Source organism: Cetorhinus maximus, chromosome 23 (assembly GCF_964194155.1).
Source record: "Cetorhinus maximus chromosome 23, sCetMax3.hap1.1, whole genome shotgun sequence".
Taxonomy (NCBI): Eukaryota; Metazoa; Chordata; class Chondrichthyes; order Lamniformes; family Cetorhinidae; genus Cetorhinus; species Cetorhinus maximus.
This window is the reverse complement of record NC_135901.1, coordinates 20,405,730-20,427,495: the sequence shown is the minus strand read 5'-3', so window position 1 is coordinate 20,427,495 and position 21,766 is coordinate 20,405,730. Positions and strand designations below refer to the sequence as shown.

The 21,766-nt window shown below is 46.4% G+C and overlaps 4 protein-coding genes across 4 annotated transcripts in view; all 4 read left to right on the top strand.

Annotated features, from left to right (window-relative positions):
• LOC144698416 (uncharacterized) overlaps positions 1-13,172 on the top strand; it is a 236,909-nt gene extending 223,737 nt beyond the window's left edge. The window contains 2 exon segments of the mRNA XM_078570358.1: positions 7,658-7,726; positions 9,646-13,172. Of these exon segments, the coding sequence (XP_078426484.1) occupies positions 7,658-7,726; positions 9,646-10,596 (1,020 nt within the window). The 3' untranslated portion in view covers positions 10,597-13,172.
• The window catches only part of LOC144697337 (uncharacterized), a 290,314-nt gene that overhangs the window by 31,394 nt on the left and 237,154 nt on the right, over positions 1-21,766 (top strand). The window lies entirely within an intron of this gene.
• The window catches only part of LOC144697059 (uncharacterized), a 395,607-nt gene that overhangs the window by 223,705 nt on the left and 150,136 nt on the right, over positions 1-21,766 (top strand). The window lies entirely within an intron of this gene.
• The window catches only part of LOC144697310 (uncharacterized), a 273,200-nt gene that overhangs the window by 225,164 nt on the left and 26,270 nt on the right, over positions 1-21,766 (top strand). The gene's annotated exons all lie outside the window — the stretch shown is intronic.

The following is a 21,766-nucleotide window of genomic DNA, read 5'->3' as shown; positions in this document are numbered from 1 at the left end:
GAAATATTTGTAACCTTTGCTTATGATTTTTTAAAAAAGAAATCCACATTTGATAACCTGGCTACTACCTGAAACATCAGGACCATATCAAGGGAGATAGGTGAAGATCTCGAGGTTGACACCCACTTTCACTCTTTTAATAGGAGGACCTGAAAGTTAAGAATATGTGGCATGATATTGGAATACTGGTGTGAGTGTGCAGATGTATTCTGTCACATGTGAAGCAACTAATGTGTAAATTCATGGTGAAATGCTCAGAAGAATGGGTCCCAAACATCCACAGCTACTTAACAAACAGCACGATATGAAATGGTTAATGGTAAATGGCCAGGGTAATGAGACAATATTTTGACATCATCAAAGCATTGACACATACTCCATAGAGAAACTGACTTTAAAACAATCAGGATAAGATTAAACACACTGGTCATTTGGATTGGGACAATTGAGGGCTTGGGAGAAATATACTCAGTAAGAACTGTCCTCAAGTTGGATAGGGGTAAATAGAGAGCTGGAGAATCTTCTACATCCAAGCTTGACCTGTTACTTGAAGCAGATGTCCTGATGTACTAGTAACCTAGAAGTCATGGCACTCCCTCAGGAGAGGAAATGATTGAAGAGATGATACCCCATTCGGGGCCAGAACGGAACTGGAAAAAAAAATTGAGTGAGGAGCTGGAGAGAGAGAGTACTCCTCTCCCTCAAGGTGTGGGCTGTAAGAATCCTGGGGGATCCCTACTTGGGGTTTTCTTGCTAATTAGCAAACATTAAATTAAATTCTATGACTGGCTGTGCATGTATTTTTAATTTTGTTGTTACACTTCTCCTGTTTTTATTCCTGTTGAGATTACGCTCTGAGTAAGGATGGTTGGCAGGTGAAAGGATGGGAAATTGTGGTTCGGGTCTTCATTGACAATATGCTTTATTGATCTGAAAGGTTTCAAAGGGGCCAAACTTCAGCAGAAATCTAGCAGAGCTGAGAACAGATGACTTGCTATGTGGGAACAGGGAGATGAACAGCTCCCAGAGGACAGAGAAAACAAGAGTGCCTTGAATCCTAGACAACACCTGGGTGTCAATGCCACCATGTTTTCACTGCTTGGCCTGGGAATGCTGACTCCCTGCCCCGGGAATGGAATGTGGGGAAATCAATTGTTTGAGAGTTTGACGTGGCTTGGATGGGTACAGATGGATCAATGACAAGTTTTATAATTGGTCCATTCAAATATTAGCTCAGCAATGATCGGGTTAAATCAGTCTCCATAGAGACTTTGCGATTGAAAAAGGAATAAGAAGGGATTCTCCAAGAACAGATATTTGTTGAAGTTTTACATATTGCATTGACTGGTGCCATGGCATCTGGGACAGACCAGGGAGCATTTACATGGAGATGCTGCTTCTACCCAGAGTGTAATGGTAATGCTGCTGCACTTTGATACTACTGCTCAGACATTAGCAAGTGTCAGGTCTCATTTATACTGAATAAAATCTAACCACTTTCACCAATAAGGGTTATCACTGTGAATCATTTCAGAGTTTGGGAAAGGGGGATAAAGAGTAAATTAACTCCCTGAACCCCATTTTCTAACATCGCTGTGTCAAAAATAAAATCTCATCCCCCCTCTCTGGCTCCTTTGCCAATTACCTTAGAGGGACTCACTTGCTGTTAAAGAGCCTGCCAACCCCTTTCACCTACTTTCCCTAAAGTGCATGAATATAATCATGAAAGGTCCAGAAAAATCAAATATTTTTACTGATAAAAGTTCATGAATGAAACAGATTTTGTTTTAAAGCAAGTTACTTGAGGATCAAATACAACCAGAGCAAAAGGACTTGCACAATGTTCCGGACCCAAATGGTTTCTCTTCAGCTCCTCTGTCCCCTGTTCCCATGACTCCCCGCTTTGGAAACAGGGGCACTGAACCCCGGGGGTCACGTCACCACCAGCCCCGGTTGCCCCCCACCTCTTCCCCAATTGGTTGGAGGCCCATTTCCCAGTCAGCCTTCCAGCATCTTCCTATGAATCGACACCCATGGCGGTTTCTTAACTGGGACGCAGGCCCCGTTATTCTCGGCTAAATTCAGCTCTCAGCTCCGTCGCCTGGCATGACATGAGCAATAGAGACAGAAAGATGCCAGAGGCTCAAATGGGAACTCCAGACTTGTGGAATTCGAAACTTAAGGGAGTGTTGGACTGTTGGAGCTGCTCTCTTGTGCTTGAGATGCCAATGCTGAGGGCCCCGTCTGCCCCTTTGGGTGGACTTGGAAGTTCCCATGGGCACAGTTTGAGACACGAGCAGGGTCTACCGTGTTTCCTAAATTACAACAGTGACTACGCTTCAAAAAATACTTACTTGGCTATAAAGCACTTTGGGATGTATTGTGGTTGTGAATGGCCCTTACAAATGCAAGTTTTCAAATTCAAGTTTTATGTCACCTGATCTTGTGATCTGTAACTTTATCGATTTCAGACACCCCCAACTTGCCAATTAATGAATTCACTTTGGTTCGGGCAAGAATTTCACTCATGAAGGCAAAGGCAGAATTCTCTGGATAGTAAGTTTAAAAAGAGGTTTATTAAAAGAAAAAGGTTTACTTCACAACTTTAAGACATTGAGTTTCACAACTTCATGCGGGTGATCAATCTTTCGTATAGGGAATAGGGCCCTCTCCGGCTCCTTCTTTGACAGTAATTCCCATGGAATTTGGCCTCGGGAATCTTCAGTACTTGGCTAGCAAGGAAGACCTTCGGAACCTCTACTTTTATGCCCAAAGTGACTATTTTCTCATGTCAGAGTGGGGCTTGTTGTAACATGACAATTGGTTAATTTAAATGGGTCTCAAATTACTTACACCGCCTTCTCTCATTATCTTAGACAGCAATACAATAGAAAAACAAAAATACCTGGAAAAACTCAGCAGGTCTGGCAGCATCTGCGGAGAAGAGCACAGTTAACGTTTTGAGTCCGAATGACCCTTCAACAGAACTAAGTAAAAATAGAAGACAGGTGAAATATAAGCTGGTTTAAGGGGGGATGGGACAAGTAGAGCTGGATAGAGGGCCAGTGATAGGTGGATATAACCAAAAGATGTCACAGACAAAAGGACAAAGAGGTGTTGAAGGTGGTGATATCTAAGGAATGTGCTAATTAAGGGTAGAAAGCAGGACAAGCAAGGTACAGATAGCCCGAGTGGGGGTGGGGTGGGGTGAAGGAATCAAAAAAGGCTAAAAGGTAGAGATAAAACAACGGATGAAAATACATTTAAAAATAATGGAAGTAGGTTGGAAAAGAAAAATCTATATAAATTATTGGAAAAAAGGGGGGGGGAGGAACCGGAAAGGGGGTGGGGATGGAGGAGAGAGTTCATGATCTAAAATTGTTGAACTCAATATTCAGTCCGGAAGGCTTTAAAGTGCTTAGTCGGAAGATGAGATGCTGTTCCTCCAGTTTGCGTTGAGCTTCACTGGAACAATGCAGCAAGCCAAGGACGGACATGTGGGCATGAGAGCAGGATGGAGTGTTGAAATGGCAAGCGACAGGGATGTCTGGGTAATGCTTGCAGACAGACCGAAGGTGTTCTGCAAAGCGGTCACCCAGTCTGTGTTGGTCTCTCCATTGGTCAATGTTGAGGAAACTGCATTGGGAGCAACGAATGCAGTAGACTAAATTGAGGGAAGTGCAAGTGAAATGCTGCTTCACTTGAAAGGAGTGTTTGGGCCCTTGGACGGTGAGGAGAGGGGAAGTAAAGGGGCAGTTGTTGCACCTTCTACAGTTGCATGGGAGGGTGCCGTGGGAGGGGGTTGAGGTGTAGGGGGTGATGGAAAGAATGGACCAGGGTGTCCCAGAGGGAACGATCCCTGCGGAATGCCACCAGGGGGGAGTGAAGGGAAGATGTGTTTGGTGGTGGCATCATGCTGGAGTAGGCGGAAATGGTGGAGGATGATCCTTTGAATGCAGAGGCTGGTGGGGTGATAAGTGAGGACAACGGGGACCCTATCATGTTTCTGGGAGGGAGGAGAAGGCGTGAGGGCGGATGCGCGGGAAATGGGCCGCACACGGTTGAGGGCCCTGTCAACTAGCGTGAGTGGAAAACCTCGGTTAAGGAAGAAGGAGGACATGTCAAAGGAACTGTTTTTGAAAGTAGCATCATCAGAACAGATGCGACGGAGGCGAAGGAACTGAGAGAATGGGACGGAGTCCTTACAGGAGTCGGGGTGTGAGGAGTTGTAGTCGAGGTAGCTGTGGGAGTCGATAGATTGTAATGGATATTGGTGGACAGTCTATCACCAGAAATTGAAACAGAGAGGTCAAGGAAGGGAAGGGAAGTGTCAGAGATGGACCATGTGAAAATTATGGAGGGTGGAGATTGGAAGCAAAATTAATAAATTTTTCCAGGTCCCGACGAGAGCATAAAGCAGCACCGAAGTAATCATCGATGTACCGGAGAAAGAGTTGTGGGAGGGGGCCAGAGTAGGACTGGAACAAGGAATGTTCCACATACGCCATAAAGTGACAGGCATAGCTGGGGCCCATGCGGGTACCCATAGCCACACCTTTTATTTGGAGGAAGTGAGAGGAGTTAAAGGAGAAATTGTTCAGTGTGAGAACAAGTTCAGCCAGACGGAGGAGAGTAGTGGTGGATGGGGATTATTCGGGCCTCTGTTCGAGGAAGAAGCAGAGAGCCCTCAGACCATCCTGGTGGGGGATGGAGGTGTAGAGGGATTGGACGTCCTAGTGAAAAGGAGGCGGTTGGGGCCAGGGAACTGGAAATTGTTGATGTGACGTAAGGTGTCAGAGGAATCACGGATGTAGGTGGGAAGGGACTGGACAAGGGGAGAGAGAAGGGAGTCAAGATAACGAGAAATGAGTTCCGTGGGGCAGGAACTTGCAACAATTCCTCCTACCTCTCCCTGGACCATGACCCCACCACTGAACATCAAGCCATTGTTTCCCGGACTGTCATTGACCTCATCTCCTCTGGAGATCTACCTTCCACAGCTTCCAACCTGATAGTCGCACAACCTCGGACGGCCCGCTTCTACCTCCTACCCAAAATCCACAAACAGGGCTGTCCAAGCAGACCGATCGTGTCAGCCTGTTCCTGCCCACGGAACTCATTTCTCGCTATCTGGACTCCCTTCTCTCTCTCCTTGTCCAGTCCCTTCCCACCTACATCCGTGATTCCTCTGACACCTTACGTCACATCAACAATTTCCAGTTCCCTGGCCCCAACCGCCTCCTTTTCACCATGGACGTCCAATCCCTCTACACCTCCATCCCCCAGCGGGATGGTCTGAGGGCTCTCTGCTTCTTCCTCGAACAGAGGTCTGAACAATCCCCATCCACCACTACTCTCCTCCGTCTGGCTGAACTTGTTCTCACACTGAACAATTTCTCCTTTAACTCCTCTCACTTCCTCCAAATAAAAGGTGTGGCTTTGGGTACCCGCATGGGCCCCAGCTATGCCTGTCTCTTTATGGGGTATGTGGAGCATTCCTTGTTCCAGTCCTACTCCAGCCCCGTCCCACAACTCTTTCTCAGGTACATCAATGATTACTTCGGTACTGCTTCATGGTCTCGTCGGGACCTGGAAAAATGTATTAATTTTGCTTCCAATCTCCACCCCTCCATCATTTTCACATGGTCCATCTCTGACACTTCCTTTCCCTTCCTTGACCTCTCTGTCTCAATTTCTGGTGATAGACTGTCCACCAATATCCATTACAAGCCTACTCCCACAGCTCCCTCGACTACAGCTCCTCACACCCCGCCTCCTGTAAGGACTCCATCCCATTCTCTCAGTTCCTTCGCCTCCGTCGCATCTGTTCTGATGATGCTACTTTCAAAAACAGTTCCTCTGACATGTCCTCCTTCTTCCTTAACCGAGGTTTTCCACCCACGGTAGTTGACATGGCCCTCAACCGTGTCCAGCCCATCTCCCACGCATCCGCCCTCCCGCCTTCTCCTCCCTCCTAGAAACTTGATAGGGTCCTCCTTGTCCTCACTTATCACCCCACCAGCCTCCGCATTCAAAGGATCATCCTCCACCATTTCCGCCAACTCCAGCATGATGCCACCACCAAACACATCTTCCCTTCACCCACCCTGGCGGCATTCTGTAGGGATCATTCCTTCCGTGACACCCTAGTCCACTCCTCCATCACCCCTTACTCTTCAACCCCCTCCCACGGCACCTCCCCATGCAAACGCAGAAGATCCAACACCTGCCCCTTCACTTCCTCTCTCCTCACCGTCCAAGGCCCCAAACACTCCTTTCAAGTGAAGCAGCAGTTCGCTTGCACTTCCCTCAACTTAGTCTACTGCATTCGTTGCTCCCAATGCGGTTTCCTCTACATTGGAGAGACCAAACGCAGACTGGGTGACCGTTTTGCAGAACACCTTCGGTCTGTCCGCAAGCAAGACCCAGACCTCCCTGTCGCTTGCCATTTTAACACTCCACCCTGCTCTCTTGCCCACATGTCTGTCCTTGGCATGCTGCATTGTTCCAGTGAAGCTCAACGCAAACTGGAGGAATAGCACCTCATCTTCCCACTAGGCACCTTACAGCCTTCCGGACTGAATATTGAGTTCAACAATTTTAGATCTTGAACTCTCTCCTCCATCCCCACCCCCTTCCTGTTTCTTCCCCCTCCTTTTTGTTTTTGCCAATAATTTATATAGATTTTTTCTTTTCCCACCTATTTCCATTATTTTTAAATATAATTCCACCATTGTTTATTTCTACCTTTTAGTATTCTCCCACCCCCACTAGAGCCATCTGTACCTTATCTGTCTTGTCTTTTACTCTTAATTAGCACATTCTTTTAGATAATATCACCACCTTCAACACCTCTTTGTTCCTTCGTCTGTGACAGCTTTTGGTTATCTCCACCTATCACTGGCCGCTTGTCCCAACAAACCCTCCCCCCCCCCACCTTAAACCAGCTTATATTTCACCCCTTTCCTAATTTTACTTAGTTCTGTTGAAGGGTCATGAGGACTCGTAACGTCAACTGTACTCTTCTCTGCCGATGCTGCCAGACCTGCTGAGTTTTTCCAGGTATTTCTGTTTCGGTTTTTGTTTTGGATTTCCAGCATGCGCAGTTTTTTGTTTTTATCTCTGAATTTAAACCCAGAATTGGAAAATAAATAGAAAGCGGGTGAAAAGAAAGTGTTTTACTCACAGATATGGAACAGAGGAGGAAATTTAAGTGGGTATGGAACTCATTGTCCAACTTCCGCTAGAGACAAATAGTCATTGCGGCCTTTGGCACAAAGCCCGCTCTCTGATTGGTGGAACATCAGCGCCTTTCCGTTCCTCCAGTTATTCCTATTGGTCAATCCTTCGTATGAAGCCAACGAGGAAGCGGAACCCGAGCCCACATGGGGGCGGGAGAGACTTTGACCTTCTGACGCGCTGAGCTATTGTCCAATCCGCAATATTCTGCTTCTGTCACTAGTCGTATTGCTCCCAATGGGAGACTGTGTACTGGGAACGCCCCATGAGTCATTGTGAAGTCCACAATGAAATGCTGCCTGAATCAGCCAATAGGAATCATCCTGCTCCGCGGTGACGTCCAGGAGTTCCAATCCGCGCCAGACCGCGAACGCGGGAGCCCCGCCCCCACCCATTGTTCTCCCTTTCTCGAGCCCAGGTTGACGGCTTCGGCCAATGGGGAGCTCTGGAGGACCGGAAGGACATTAATCCTCCAGCCAATCAGAAGGTGGGCTTTGTGGCAATGAAGATGGAGATTCACAGGGACTGAATCTGTGTCCAAGATCTGTGAGTAAAAGAGTTTGTGTTGAAGAGAAAGAGAAGAGAAACCGGCAGGGTTTGGGAGGCTGAGGTTTTCAGGAGAAAAGGGAACAGTTCAGTAATAGAGCAGTGAAGCTGTGAGTGAAACGCAGAATTGTTGAGGAGGCCATTCGGCCCATCGTGTCCGCACCGGGTCTCTGAGCATTTTAACTTCGTGCCGATCTCCTGCCTTTTCCCCGTAACCCTGCAGATTGTTTCTGTTTAAATAATCATCCAATGCCTCAATTGAACCTGCCTCCACCACACTTCCAGGCAGTGCATTCCAAAGCCTAACTACTCGCTGTGTGAAAAAGTTTTTTCTCACCTCGCATTTGCTTCTTTTGCAAAACACTTTAAAACCGTGCACTCTGGTTCTCGACCGGTTTACGAGCGGGAACAGCTTCTCCCCATCTACTCTGTCCAGACCCCTCATGATTTTGAAAACTTCTATCAAGTCTCGTCTGACCCTTCTCCTCGAAGGAAAACAGTCCCAACTTCTCCAATCTTTCCTCATAACTGAAGCGCCTCATCCCTGGAATCATTCTTGTAAATATCTTCTGCACTCTCTCCAATGCGTTCACATCCTTCCTATAGTGTGGCGCCCAGAACTGCACACAATACTCCAGTTGAGGTCTAACCAGTACCTTATATAAGCTCAATATAACCTCCCTGCTCTTGCACTCTATGCCCCTTTTAATGATGCCTAGAATACTGTATGCTTTAGAAACAGTTCTCTCTACATGTCCTGTCACCTTTAATGATTTATGTTCATATACACCCAGATCTCTCTGCTCCGGCACACTCTTTAGAATGGTACCCTTTATTTTATACTGTCTCTCCGTGTTCTTTGCACCAAAATGTGTCACCTCATGCTTCTCCGCATTGAACTTCATCTGCCAGATATGTCCAGTGTTGTTATCTGCTACCAGATATGTTATTTATGGTTCTGTAGTCAAGTACATTTATTATTATTTCTAGTCTTGTAATATAGTACTGTAGCTACCCCACATATTTCCAGTCATAGAGTCATTATGGCATAGTAGGAGTCCATTCGGCAACTCAAGTCCATGCCGACTATCTGTCGAGCAATCCAGTCAGTCCCATTCCCCCCTTTATATGTCCATAACCCTGCAAGTTTATTTCCTTCAAGCACCCATCCAATTTCATTTTGAAATCATCAATGATTTCCTCTTCCACCATCCTCATATGGTATGTGTTCCAGTTTATGATCACTTGCTGTCCAAGTGAAGTTCTTCCTCACATCCCCCATTTATCTCTAATCAAGTAATATAGTACTATACATAGGTGAACAGCCCACATGAAGATTTTCAGGGTTCTGTGTCCTGGATAGGAAGCAGTGAGCATGGATCTGTCATTCAGCATGAACTGGCACCTTCAGGAGAACTGGAAGGGTGTATATTAGCGACAGCCGAATGAGATTTACAACCTTTCAGGAATGAGAGAAGAAAATATGTTTCATAGAAACTAGAACCGTCTGTTTTGAAATTCTATCCTGTAATGACTGTGTTGACTCTTGTAAACTCCTTTTTCAGGATATTGGAAGAGGAGGATCTAAGGACAGAAATCTCAAAACAAACATCACATTAAAATTTGACAGAGTCACTCAATTAGTCACAATGTAACGATCATCGGCCTTTGAATCTAGACGGAGAAATGTTTGTCTGTGCTGTCTGGTTCAAAAAATTTAAACGTTAGTGTGACTGGAAAAGCACCGAGACACACACACGAGTGAGAGTATTCAGGTTACGCAGCCTGAAAAAGCATCACACCATTCACAGTGATGAGAGTCTGTTCACATGTTCTGTGTGAGAACAAGGTTTTAACTGATCATCAAAACTGGAGGGACAAAAGGCAACCTGCACCAGGGAGAAACCGTGGAAATGTGGGGACTGTGGGAAGGGATTCAAAGCCCCATCAGAGCTGGAGATTCATCGACGTAGCCACACTGGGGAGAGGCCGTTCACCTGCCCTGATTGTGGGAAGGGATTCACTCAGTTATCCAACCTGCTGACACACCAGAGAATTCACACTGGGGAGAGGCCGTTCATCTGCTCTGATTGTGGGAAGGGATTCACTCAGTTATCCAACCTGCTAACACACCAGAGAATTCACACTGGGGAGAGGCTGTTCACCTGCTCTGAGTGCGGGAAAGGATTCACTGATTCATCCCATCTTGTAACACACAGACGGATTCACACTGGGGAGAGACCTTTCACCTGCTCTAAGTGTGGGAAGGGATTCGGGGATTCATCCAGCCTCCGGAGACACCAGCGAGTTCACACTGGGGAGAGGCCATTCACCTGCTCCGTGTGTGGGAAGGGATTCACTCGGTCATCCCACCTGCTGACGCATCAACGAGTTCACACTGGGGAGAGGTCATTCACCTGCTCCATGTGTGGGAAGGGATTCACTCAGTTATCAACCCTGCTGAGACACCAGGCAGTTCACACTGGAGAGAGGCCATTTCCCTGTTCTGTGTGTGGGAAGAGATTTGCTCGGTCAACCAGACTGCTGACACACCAGCGAGTTCACACTGGAGAGAGGCCATACACCTGCACTGAGTGTGGGAAGGGATTTACTGATTCCTCAAGCCTGTGGAAGCACCGGCGGGTTCACACTGGAGAGCGGCCATTCACCTGCTCTGTATGTGGGAAAGGATTCACTGAGTCACCCAGCCTGCGGACACACCGACACGTTCACACTGGGGAGAGGCTGTTTATCTGCACTGAGTGTGGGAAGGGATTCACTGATGCATCCAGCCTGGGGAAGCACCAGTGAGTTCACACAGAGGAGAGAGGCCGTCCACCTGCTCCGTGTGTGGGAAGGCATTCACTGAATCATCCAACTTGCTGAAACACCATGGCAGTCACACCAATTAGAGACCTTTTAGATACTCCAATTGTGGCTGTTCATTGTATCATTTGGGGTTCAGTGTATGCAGGATTTGGGCTTTGATTGTTTGGTTACATGAGCACATATGAGCACTTACTGACATAGAGTGGAGTGGAGTTACGAGGTATATACCTGTAATGTTTCACTCTGTGAATAAATCTGTACCAAGCAAAGATTAGCTCCAGTTTCCTCCTTCACCATAAAACTGTCAGGACTATAACATGGTACCTGAGAATGATTGTCTGATGGTGAAGTTTGGAAAACAAAGGAAAATAAAATTTCAGACAGAAGTTACAATCCTAGTAGCTTTTATGAGAAATGGCTGAAAGCAAGTGGGAATTGTCAAGGTCTGATAACTCAGAGTCTGGGCCATACGACCAGTGGAAGAATGAAGTGGATATGTGGACACGGGTTATGTCCCTACCAAGAAGGAAACAAGATTTGGACTTGGCATTGTCACTTCCTAACATAGGTAAAATGACAAGCAAAGTATTTTGTGAGCTGGATGCCTGTCAGTTGGAGATTGATGAAGGTTTAGATCTTCTATTCGGGCTCATTGAAGAGATTTACAAGAAAGATGATCGATTGGATGACTATAAAGCATAGTTGGACATTGACAGGTTTCGAAAGAGGGTGAAAGCATCTTTAGCAGAGATGGATTGGAACAGCACTAACAGGTGAATGAACCCCAGGAATGACCAGGGATCAATTAACAATTGTTTCAGGTCTGACTCAAAATACCATGATGTGATAAACTGCCCAAAACAGAAAATCAGGGTCATTGAAATGATGTATGACACAGAGAATTCTGAGGCTGAAGATGATGATAACGAGCATTCTGAAGGAATTGTTCTGGTCACCAAAAACTTTGGTCCAGTCCAATGATGAATATGTTATTCACAGACTCAATCAACTGTGCTGTGTTAGATAGTGGTTGCACCTCAACAGTATGTGGATCAAATTGGTGAAAATATTATCCAGACTCACCTCATGGTGACGATAGACACAAGGTTAAGGAGTATGAAAGTTCTTCTTGTTTTGATTTGACATCACATTGTCCTGAATCTTAAAGTAATTGGACCCTGATCATTAATAAAACAGAATCTCATTATTGATGCAGTGGGATTCTGATTATTAATCTAACAGTATCCTGATTAGTAATACATTATGATCCTGATTATTGAAGAAATCGACTTTCCAGAAAAAAATGAACATCAACCTTTTCACAAGCTTTTTTTGCAGCAGCAATTGGGCCTCAGAGAGCTGTTCACTAGGCCACGCCCAGCTGTGGAGATTTAAAAGGGCCTCACAGCTGTCGGGAAGCAGTTGGAGCTACATGGCAGCCATTGCTGCCACAGAGCTCACAAGCCCAAAATCTCATTTCTGATCCCACTGGGGGTCACGACCCCCAGTTTGGGAAGCCTGACTTAGACTGAGACTATAAAATGGGAACAGGCTTTTAAAGCTCTTGTCACAGTCTAAGCATTTAAACCTTCTCTCTCCAGTATAAACTCGCTGGTGTGTTTGGAGGCTGGATGACCAAGTGAATCCCATCCCACACATAGAGCAGGTGAACAGTGTCTCCTCAGTCTACATGCACTGATAACTTTCTAACTCAAATGATTAATTGAATCCCTTTCCACTGTCCCCATGTTAACTCGGTTTCTCCCCAGTGTGACTGCGTTTGTGTCTTGACAGGCCAGATGGTCAGCTGAAACCTCATCCAAGGAAAGGGGGAAAAAGTGGGGGAGTGGGGTTAACCGGATTGCTCTTTGAAAGAGCCAGTGCAGATTCGATGAGCCGAGTGGCCTCCTTCTGTGCTGTACTATGATGAGATCCTGTGATTCTATAACAGTATAATGATTCACAATAAACACCATATGATCAAATCATAAAGTTCAGAAGGTGACCATTCAGCCCCTCATGTTTGTACTGTGTCTCTAAAAATGTTACCATTCTGTCCCAGCCCACTGATCTTTCTCCTGATCCCTGAAAATCTTTCCTTGTGAATTAAAAGTCCAAATCCCTTTTGAAAGTTACTGTTGGATCTTCTTCCACCAGTCATTCAGACAATGTGTTCCAGATCATCAGAACTCACTGAGTAAAATAATCTCTCCTCATCTCCATCCTGGATTTTTTGCCAATTATTTTAAATCTGTTTTCTGCAGTTACCAACCATCCTGCCAATGGAAACAGTTTCTCCCTATTTGATGAAAACTCCTTAAAAAAAATGGCAAAAATGTCCACACCTCTATTAAATCACTCCTTAACCTTCCCTGCTCTAAGGAGAACCATCCCAGCTTCTCCAATATCTCCACATAACAGAAATCTCTCATCCCTGATACTATTCTGGTCAATTTTCCGTGTACTCTCTCCAAGGCCTTGATATCTTTCCTGAAGTGTGGTGCTCGGAACTGAACACAGTATTTGAGCTGAGGAATAAAAAGTAATTGATAAAGATTCAGTGTGACTTCCATGCTTTTGTACTTCATGTCTCCATTAATAAACAGACGACCCCATCAGTTTTGTTTTTAACAGTTTGATCAACTTTTCCTGCTAAGATTTGTGTCCACACACTCCCAGGTCACTCCGTTCCTGAATTCTGTTTAAATTCGTACCATTTGTTTGGCATATTTCCTCCCCTAAAGGACATTAGTAAACCAGAGGGGATTTTACAACGATCAACAATAGTTTCATGGCACCATTATTGATACTAACTTCCACACAAAGATGGAAACATTTTCTGTCTGATTCAGGTCACTGTGTTTATGTATAAATACTATTTGGAAACTTATTGCTAAAAATGTCTGCAGAAGGTTTGTGGGGAATGTGGGAATTGAACCCACGTTCCCAGATCATAAGCCTCAGCCTCTGGAATACGAGTTCAGTGACGTTATCACTGTGCCACCATCTCCCCTCCATTTAGAGCAAGAATGCACATGGACAACAGAGTTTTGAATGATCTTGTTTCCAGGTTGTTGGGGGATGGGGGCAGGGTGAATGTGAGAGGCTGGCCAGGAATGTATTAGAATAGTCAATGCGTATGAGGAGAATTTCAGCAGCAGATGAGCTGGGGTGGGGTGGAGATGGGTGACATTACAGAGGTGGAAATATCTGGTATTAATGATGGTGTGGATATGTGGTTGGAAACATCTTGGGATCAATATGACACTAAGATTGTGAAGAGTGTGGTTCAGTCTCAGACAGTTCCCAGGGAGAGGGATGTACTCAGTAGTTAGGGAATGGAATTTATGGTGGTGACCGAAGGCAACGGCTTTGGTCTTCCCAGTTTTTAATTCGATGAAATTTCTGCTCATCCATTACTGGATGTCGGTTAAGCAGTTTGATAATTTAGTAACAGTGGAGGAATGGCGAGGGATGGTGGGGAGGTAGAGCTGGGCGTTGTCAGTGTACATGTGCAAACTAACACGGTGCTTTTGGATGATGTTGCCTAGCTGGCAGCATGTAGATGAGAAATAGGAGGATCCAAGAATAGATCCTTGGGGAAAACCAATTCAAGGACTTTGGAGAGGAAAGGGAGGTTGCAGATGGTGTGGTAGTTTTCAAGGAAAGTGGGTTGAAGGGTTGTTTTTTTCAGGAAGGGTGAGGGTGGTGTATTTAAAGGTGAGAGGAGCAAAACCAGAAGAGAGAGAGAGAGAGAACTGTTAACAATATCAGCAACACGGGGAAGATGGATGATTAGCAGTTTGGTAGGAATAGAATTAAGGGACTCGGAGGTGGGTCACCTGCAAAAGATGAGCTCTGACAGGGCATGATGGGAGATAGGAGAGAAACTGGAGAAAGACGTGAGCTCAGGGCTCGGACAAGGGGGAACTTTAGAGACAGTTTGGAAGCAGCAGAGGCAGCTGATCGAATTGTCTCAATCTTAGTGACAAAGAAGCTCCATGATCTCCTCACACTTGTCGTTGGTAAGGTTGGAGGAGACAGAGGAGAGGTAGAGCCCTTCAAAAGGAATTAACTTATTTTTAAAGCGGGAGGTGGTGATGTTGTGGTATCGTCATTGGGTGAATAATCCTGAGAGCCCCTGTTAATGTTCTCGGGACCTGGGTTCAAATCCCACCACGGCATATGGTGAAATTTAAATTCAATAAAAATCTGGAACTAAAAGTTTAATGATGACCATAAAACCATTGTCGATGGTTGTAAAAACACATCTAGTTCACTAATTCCCTTTAGGAAAGGAAATCTGCCGTCCCTACCTGGTCTGGCCTACTAGTAACTCCAGACCCAAAGCACCGTGGTTTACTTTTAAATGGCCTAGCAAGGCATTCAGTTGTATCAAACCATTGGAATGTTTATAAGGAATGAAACTAGACCTACACCACATGGACTGCAGCAGTTCAAGAAGGCAGCTCACCACCGCCTTCTCAAGGGCAATTAGGGATGGACAATAAATGCTGGCCTAGCCTCTGAGGCCCACATCCCATGAATGAACAAAAAAAAATTCAACACACTGCATGTTTAGTACAAAGCTGATTTATTTTTCTCCTGTCAACAATATTTTCCCCTATAACTGGTCAGGGGTTTACTTACCATGAATAGGAACAGACACCACTGAACATGGCTCAGTCCTGGATGTGATTAACAGCAAAATCTAATCACTGTAGTTACTCGTGAACTTGCTGGTGTTTCAGCAGGGTGGATGATTGAGTGAATCCCTTCCCACGTTTACAGCAGGTGAGCCGCCTCTCCACAGTGTGAAGTCGCTGGTGTACAATGAGTTGAGATGATCGCTTGAACCCAGTCCCGCAGTGAAAGCACCCGAGCGGTCTCTCGTTAGTATGAACATGTTGATGGGACATCAGTCCCCCAGAACTTTTAAAGCAATTCCCACAGTCCAGACAGTTGAACTCGCTGGTGTGTCAGCAGGTTGGAGGAATCAGTGAACCCTTTTCCACATGCAGAGCAGGTGAACAGCCTTTCTCTAGTGTGAACTCGCTGGTGTGTCAGCAAGTTTGATGATCTAATAAATCCTTCCCTGAAATGGAGCAGATGAATGGTCTCTCTCCAATGTGAGTGCGTCACTGAGTTTCCAGTTCAGACGGGTAACCAAATGCCTTCTCATAGTCCCCACATTTCCACAGTTTCTCCCCCATGTATTTGCGCTTGTGTCTTGACAGGCCAGATGTTTGGCTGAAGCCTCGTCCACACACAGAACACATGTAAAGTTTCTTCCCACTGTGAACGGTTCTTTTAACTTCCATGTTCAAAATCCAATGATACCCAAGGTACTATAAATTGGGCGACTCCGTCAGTTCCTGATGTGATGTTTGGTCTCAGTTTCCCTAATGCAAATCTTCTCCTTCTAACACCTCCTCCCGCGCTTCTCTTCAACTGCCGGCTCCTCTCGCGCTTCTCTTCAACTCCCGACTCCTCTCGCGCTTCTCTTCAACTCCCGACTCCTCCCGCGCCCCTCTTCAACTCCCAGCTCCTCTCGCGCTTCTCTTCAACTCCCGACTCCTCTCGCGCTTCTCTTCAACTGCCGGCTCCTCTCGCGCTTCTCTTCAACTGCCAGCTCCTCTCGCGCGCTTCTCTTCAACTCCCGACTCCTCTCGCGCTTCTCTTCAACTCCCGACTCCTCTCGCGCTTCTCTTCAACTCCCGACTCCTCTCGCGGTTCTCTTCAACTGCCGGCTCCTCACGCGCCTCTCTTCAACTGTCGGCTCCTCACGCGCCTCTCTTCAACTGCCGGCTCCTCTCGCGCTTCTCTTCAACTGCCGGCTCCTCACGCGCTTCTCTTCAACTGCCGGCTCCTCTCACGCTTCTCTTCAACTGCCGGCTCCTCTCGCGCTTCTCTTCAACTGCCGGCTCCTCTTCAACTCCCGGCTCCTCTCGCGCCTCTCTTCAACTGCCGGCTCCTCTCACGCTTCTCTTCAACTGCCGGCTCCTCTCGCGCTTCTCTTCAACTGCCGGCTCCTCTCGGCTTCTCTTCAACTGCCGGCTCCTCTCACGCTTCTCTTCAACTGCCGGCTGCTCTCGCGCCTCTCTTCAACTGCCGGCTCCTCTCACGCTTCTCTTCAACTGCCGGCTCCTCTCGCGCTTATCTTCAACTGCCGGCTCCTCTCGGCTTCTCTTCAACTGCCGGCTCCTCTCACGCTTCTCTTCAACTGCCGGCTCCTCACGCGCCTCTCTTCAACTGCCGGCTTCTCTCGGGCTTCTCTTCAACTCCCGACTCCTCTCGCGCTTCTCAGCAACTCCCGACTCCTCTCGCGCTTCTCTTCAACTCCCGACTCCTCTCGCGCTTCTCTTCAACTGCCGGCTCCTCTTCAACTCCCGGCTCCTCTCGCGCCTCTCTTCAACTGCCGGCTGCTCTCGCGCCTCTCTTCAACTGCCGGCTCCTCTCACGCTTCTCTTCAACTGCCGGCTCCTCTCGCGCTTATCTTCAACTCCCGACTCCTCTCGCGCTTCTCTTCAACTGCCGGCCGCTCTCGCGCTTCTCTTCCTTACTATTCAGAACGCGCTTACTATTGAGAAATATTGAAGAAAGTTATTAAAATGATTTCTGTCTGCCCCATCCATCTACATTCCTCACCTCCGGGCCCAACTTCCTTCTGTAGCTTCAAAGCTGATTTCTTGGTCAGTGCAAACGTTTCCATTCTATTCTTTCTCCTTATAAACTATCTTAGAATTCTCCTCATCAACCAGGCCATCCATATAAAGGGAATTAGCATCATCTGTGACATCAGGAGGAAAGTAGAGGCTGCAATTATACCAGGATTGTATAGTCCCAATACAAGGCCTGAATTGTGTACTATCCCCCCACCAGGGCTGATTATCCACAGTGACAATAGACCACTCTGGTTTAGTTGCAGGAGACAGAGGGTGATGACTGAATGATGCTTTAGTAACTGGAAGTCAATGTCCAGTGGTGTACCACAGGGATCTGTGCTCGGTCCCCTATTATTTGTCATTTATATAAACGACATAGATGACTATGTGGGGGTAGGATTGGTAAGTTTGCAGATGACACAAAGATTGGCCAGGTGGTTAACAGTGAGGTTGAGTGTCTTGGGCTACAGGAAGATATAGACGGGATGGTCAAATGGGCAGATAAGTGGCAGATGGAATTTAACCCTGAAAAGTGTGAGGTGATACACTTTGGAAGGAGTAATTTGACAAGGAAGTATTCAATGAATGGCATAACACTAGCAAGTTCTGAGGGACAAAGGGACCTTGGCGTGTGTGTGCGCAGATGTCTGAAGGCGGAAGGGCATGTTGGTGGGGTGGTGAAAAATATGGGACACTTGCCTTTATCATTCGAAGCATAGATTACAAAAGTAGGGAGGTCATGTTGGAATTGTATAGAACCTTGGTGAGGCAACAGCTGGAGCACTGTGAGCAGTTCTAGTCGCCACATTATAGGAAGGATGTGATTGCACTGGAGGGGGTGCAGAGGAGATTCACCAAGATGTTGTCTGGGATGAAACATTTAAGTTATGAAGAGAGGATGGATAGACTTGGGTTGTTTTCATTGGAGCAGAGAAGACTGAGGAGCGACCTGATCGTGGTGTACAAGATTATGAGAGACATGGGCAGGGTGGATAGGGAGCAGCTGTTCCACTTAGTTGAAGAGTCAGTCACAAGGGGACACAAGTTCAAAGTGAGGGGCAGGAGGTTTAGGGGGATATGAGGAAAAGCTTTTTTATCCAGAGGATGGTGACAGTCTGGAATGTGTTGCCTGGGAGGGTGGTGGAGGAGGGTTGCCTCACATCCTTTAAAAAGTACCTGGATAAGCACTTGGCACATCATAACATTCAAGGTATTGGCCAAGTGCTGGTAAATGGGATTAGGTAGATAGGTCAGGTGTTTCTCACGTGTCGGTGCAGACTCAATGGACTGAAGGGCCTCTTCTGCACTGTGATTCGGTGATTCACTCAGTAACACTGGTTTGTTGTTGCTTCTCTGACAGATGTTGTTTAATGTGGATTTAAGGTTCAGAGAAAGGTTGAAATTGGATGGTCCAAACAGCTTGATTGGACAGGAAGTGTCCCCATGAGTGTCTGTGAGTGTGTGTGTGCTGTGTACAACCTGACATCTACACAATCAGGCCCCACTTCTCCTTTCCCCTCACTATTATCCTCTGATAGTTCATGAATTCCTTGTGTGCGTCATCTGCCAACATGCCTGTGGTCTCCCCTTTAAATACTTCCATCAGTCTTATCAATCAATAGCAATGGGATTGCTGCTATCACAGGGGTCAGTTCTGAAATACAGTCAGTCTGATTTCAAGGCTTCCTGGAGTAATTCACTGATCCAGATCTTCCCACCTAACACGAATCCATATCCCGATCTGAATTCTAGGTTTTAGTGTGAGTATGCTAGGTAGAGATTAATAGATTCCTGATTAACAATGACATAAAGGGTTATGGGGATAATGTGGGCAAAAGGCATTGAAGTGTTCAATCAGCCATGATCATACTGAATGGTGGAGCAGGCTCGATGGGCTGAATGGCCTTCTCCTGTTCCGATGTGATTGTCCAATATAGAAAACATATATCATTTGATCCCTTTAAACCTGATTCAACACAACCCCTTCACAAATACAAGAGATTACCTCTGAGGTCAGTTGTTCCTTTACAGTTTGTGTTGTTCTGAATGATGACAGTATTTACCTTCTCCCTGCTCAATCCTAACCCTTCTGCCGGTTCATTTATTGAAACCAGGGACTCTCCTTGTTCTAATGGTGACATTCCCTGTTTGCCCAGTTATTCCTTTAAGTCAGCCCTTTAATTGTTTGTACATTGTTTCAATGGATCAGAGCTAAGCTCTGCAGACCAGCCACATCCAGTCCTGAATGGTAGCGGGCAATTAAACAGCTAACTGGAGGGGGGGGCTCCACAAATACCCCCATCCTCAATGATGGGGGAGCCCAGCACATCAGGGCAAAAGATCAGGCTGAAGCATTTGCTACAACCACCATCCAACTCAGCCTCCTCCGGAGGTCCCCAGCATCACAGATGCCAGTCTTCGTCCAATTAAATTCACTCCACGTGATATCAAGAAACAGCTCAAGGCACTGGATGGTGCAAAGGCTATGCACCCTGACAACACCCTGCAATAGTACTGAAGACTTGTGCTCTAGAACTTGCCGCGCCCCTAGCCAAGCTGTTCCAGTACAGCTACAATACTGTCATCTACCCAACTATGTGGAAAATTGCCCAGGCATGTCCTGTGCACAAAAAGCAGGACAAATCCAACCCGGCCAATTACCACGCTATCAGCCTACTCTCGATCATCAGTAAAGTAATGGAAGGGGCCATCAACAGTGCTACCAAGCGGCACTTGCTTAGCAATAACTGGCTCACTGACGCCCAGTTTTGGTTCCGCCAGGGCCACTCAGCTCCTGACCTCATTACAGCCTTTATTCAAACATCAAAAATATAGCTGAACTCCTGAGATGAGGTGAGAGCGACTGCCCTTGACATCAAGGCTGCATTTGACCGAATGAGGCATCAAGGAGCCCTAACAAAACTGGAGTCAATGGGAATCAGGGGGAAAACTCTCCGCTGGTTGGAGTCATACCTAGCACAAAGGAATATGGTTGTGGTTCTTGGAGGTCAGTCATCTCAGCTCCAGTACATTACTGCAGGAGTTCCTCAGGATAGTGTCCCAGGCCCAACCATCTTCAGCTGCTTCATCGATGACCTTCCTTCCATCAAAAGGTCATAAGTGGGGATATTCGCTGATGATTGCACAATGTTCATCTCAAATCAGGACTCCTCAGATACTGAAGCAGCTCATGTCCAAATGCAGCAAGACCTGGACAATATCCAGACTTGGGCTGACAAGTCGCAAGAAACATTAGTACCATACAAGCGCCAGGCAATAACCATCTCCAACGAAGAGGACCTAACCATTGCCCCTTGACGTTCAATGGCATTACCATCACTGAATCCCCCACTACCAACATCCTGGGGGTTACCATAGACCAGAAACTGAACTGGATGAGCCACTGCAGTGACAAGAGCAAGTCAGAAGTTTGGAATCCTGCAATGGATAACTCACCTCCTGTCTACCATCTGCAAGACACAAGTCAAGACTGTGATGGAATGCTCCCCACTTTCCTGGATGAGTGATACTCCGTACACTCTGAAGAAGCTGGACACTGTCCAGGACAAAGCAGTCCGCTTGATTAGCATCACATCCACAAACATTCACTCCCTCCACCACCGACGCACAGTAGCAGCAGTGTGTACCATCCACAAGATGCACTGCAGGAATTCACCAAGGCTCCTTAGACAGCACCTTCCAAACCCACGACCACTACCACCTAGAAAGACAAGGGCAGCAGATAGATGGGAATGCCACCACCTGCAAGTTCCTCTCCAAGTCACTCACCATCCTGACTTAGAAATATATCACCGTTCCTTCACTGTCGCTAGGTCAAAATCCTGGAACTCCCTCCCTAACAGCACTGTGGATGTACCTACATGTGGTTCAAGAAGGAAGCTCACCACCACCAAGGGCAATTAGGGATGGGCAATAAATGCTGGCCCAGCCGGCGACACCCACATCCCGTGAATGAATTTTTAAAAAACTGTTATTTTTTTTCCTCTCTTCCTTTTTGGTATGAAACTACACAACTAATGTGAATGAAGTTTGGAAATGGGGAACTCAACAACATTGACAATCTCAAAAGAGCACACACAGATATTTCGAGCGAGAGTGACAGAGACCTGAGGAGAGACAAACACCTGGAAAGCAAGGATTTCACCAGCCTAGCTTATTTGTTACATTTCCGACTGGAAATTTGTTGAATGCTTGCAGATGAACGGAAACAAGAAAAAACGCTGGAGTGTTTGGATGATTTTTTAATTCAATTTAACCGATAATTAATTCTATATGCACTTGGTTAAAATCAGGAATATTGAGAAATGCATCCTTCAGGATTAAAATCTAGTGGTGAAATCCCAATGAATTTAAAGTCCACGGCCTTAAGTTCTCAGCTATGCTGACAGGTCCCACAGGCACACACCCCTGTTGTTCATATAAAATCATAGATGGCTACAGAAGGAGGTCATTTGGCCCGATGTATC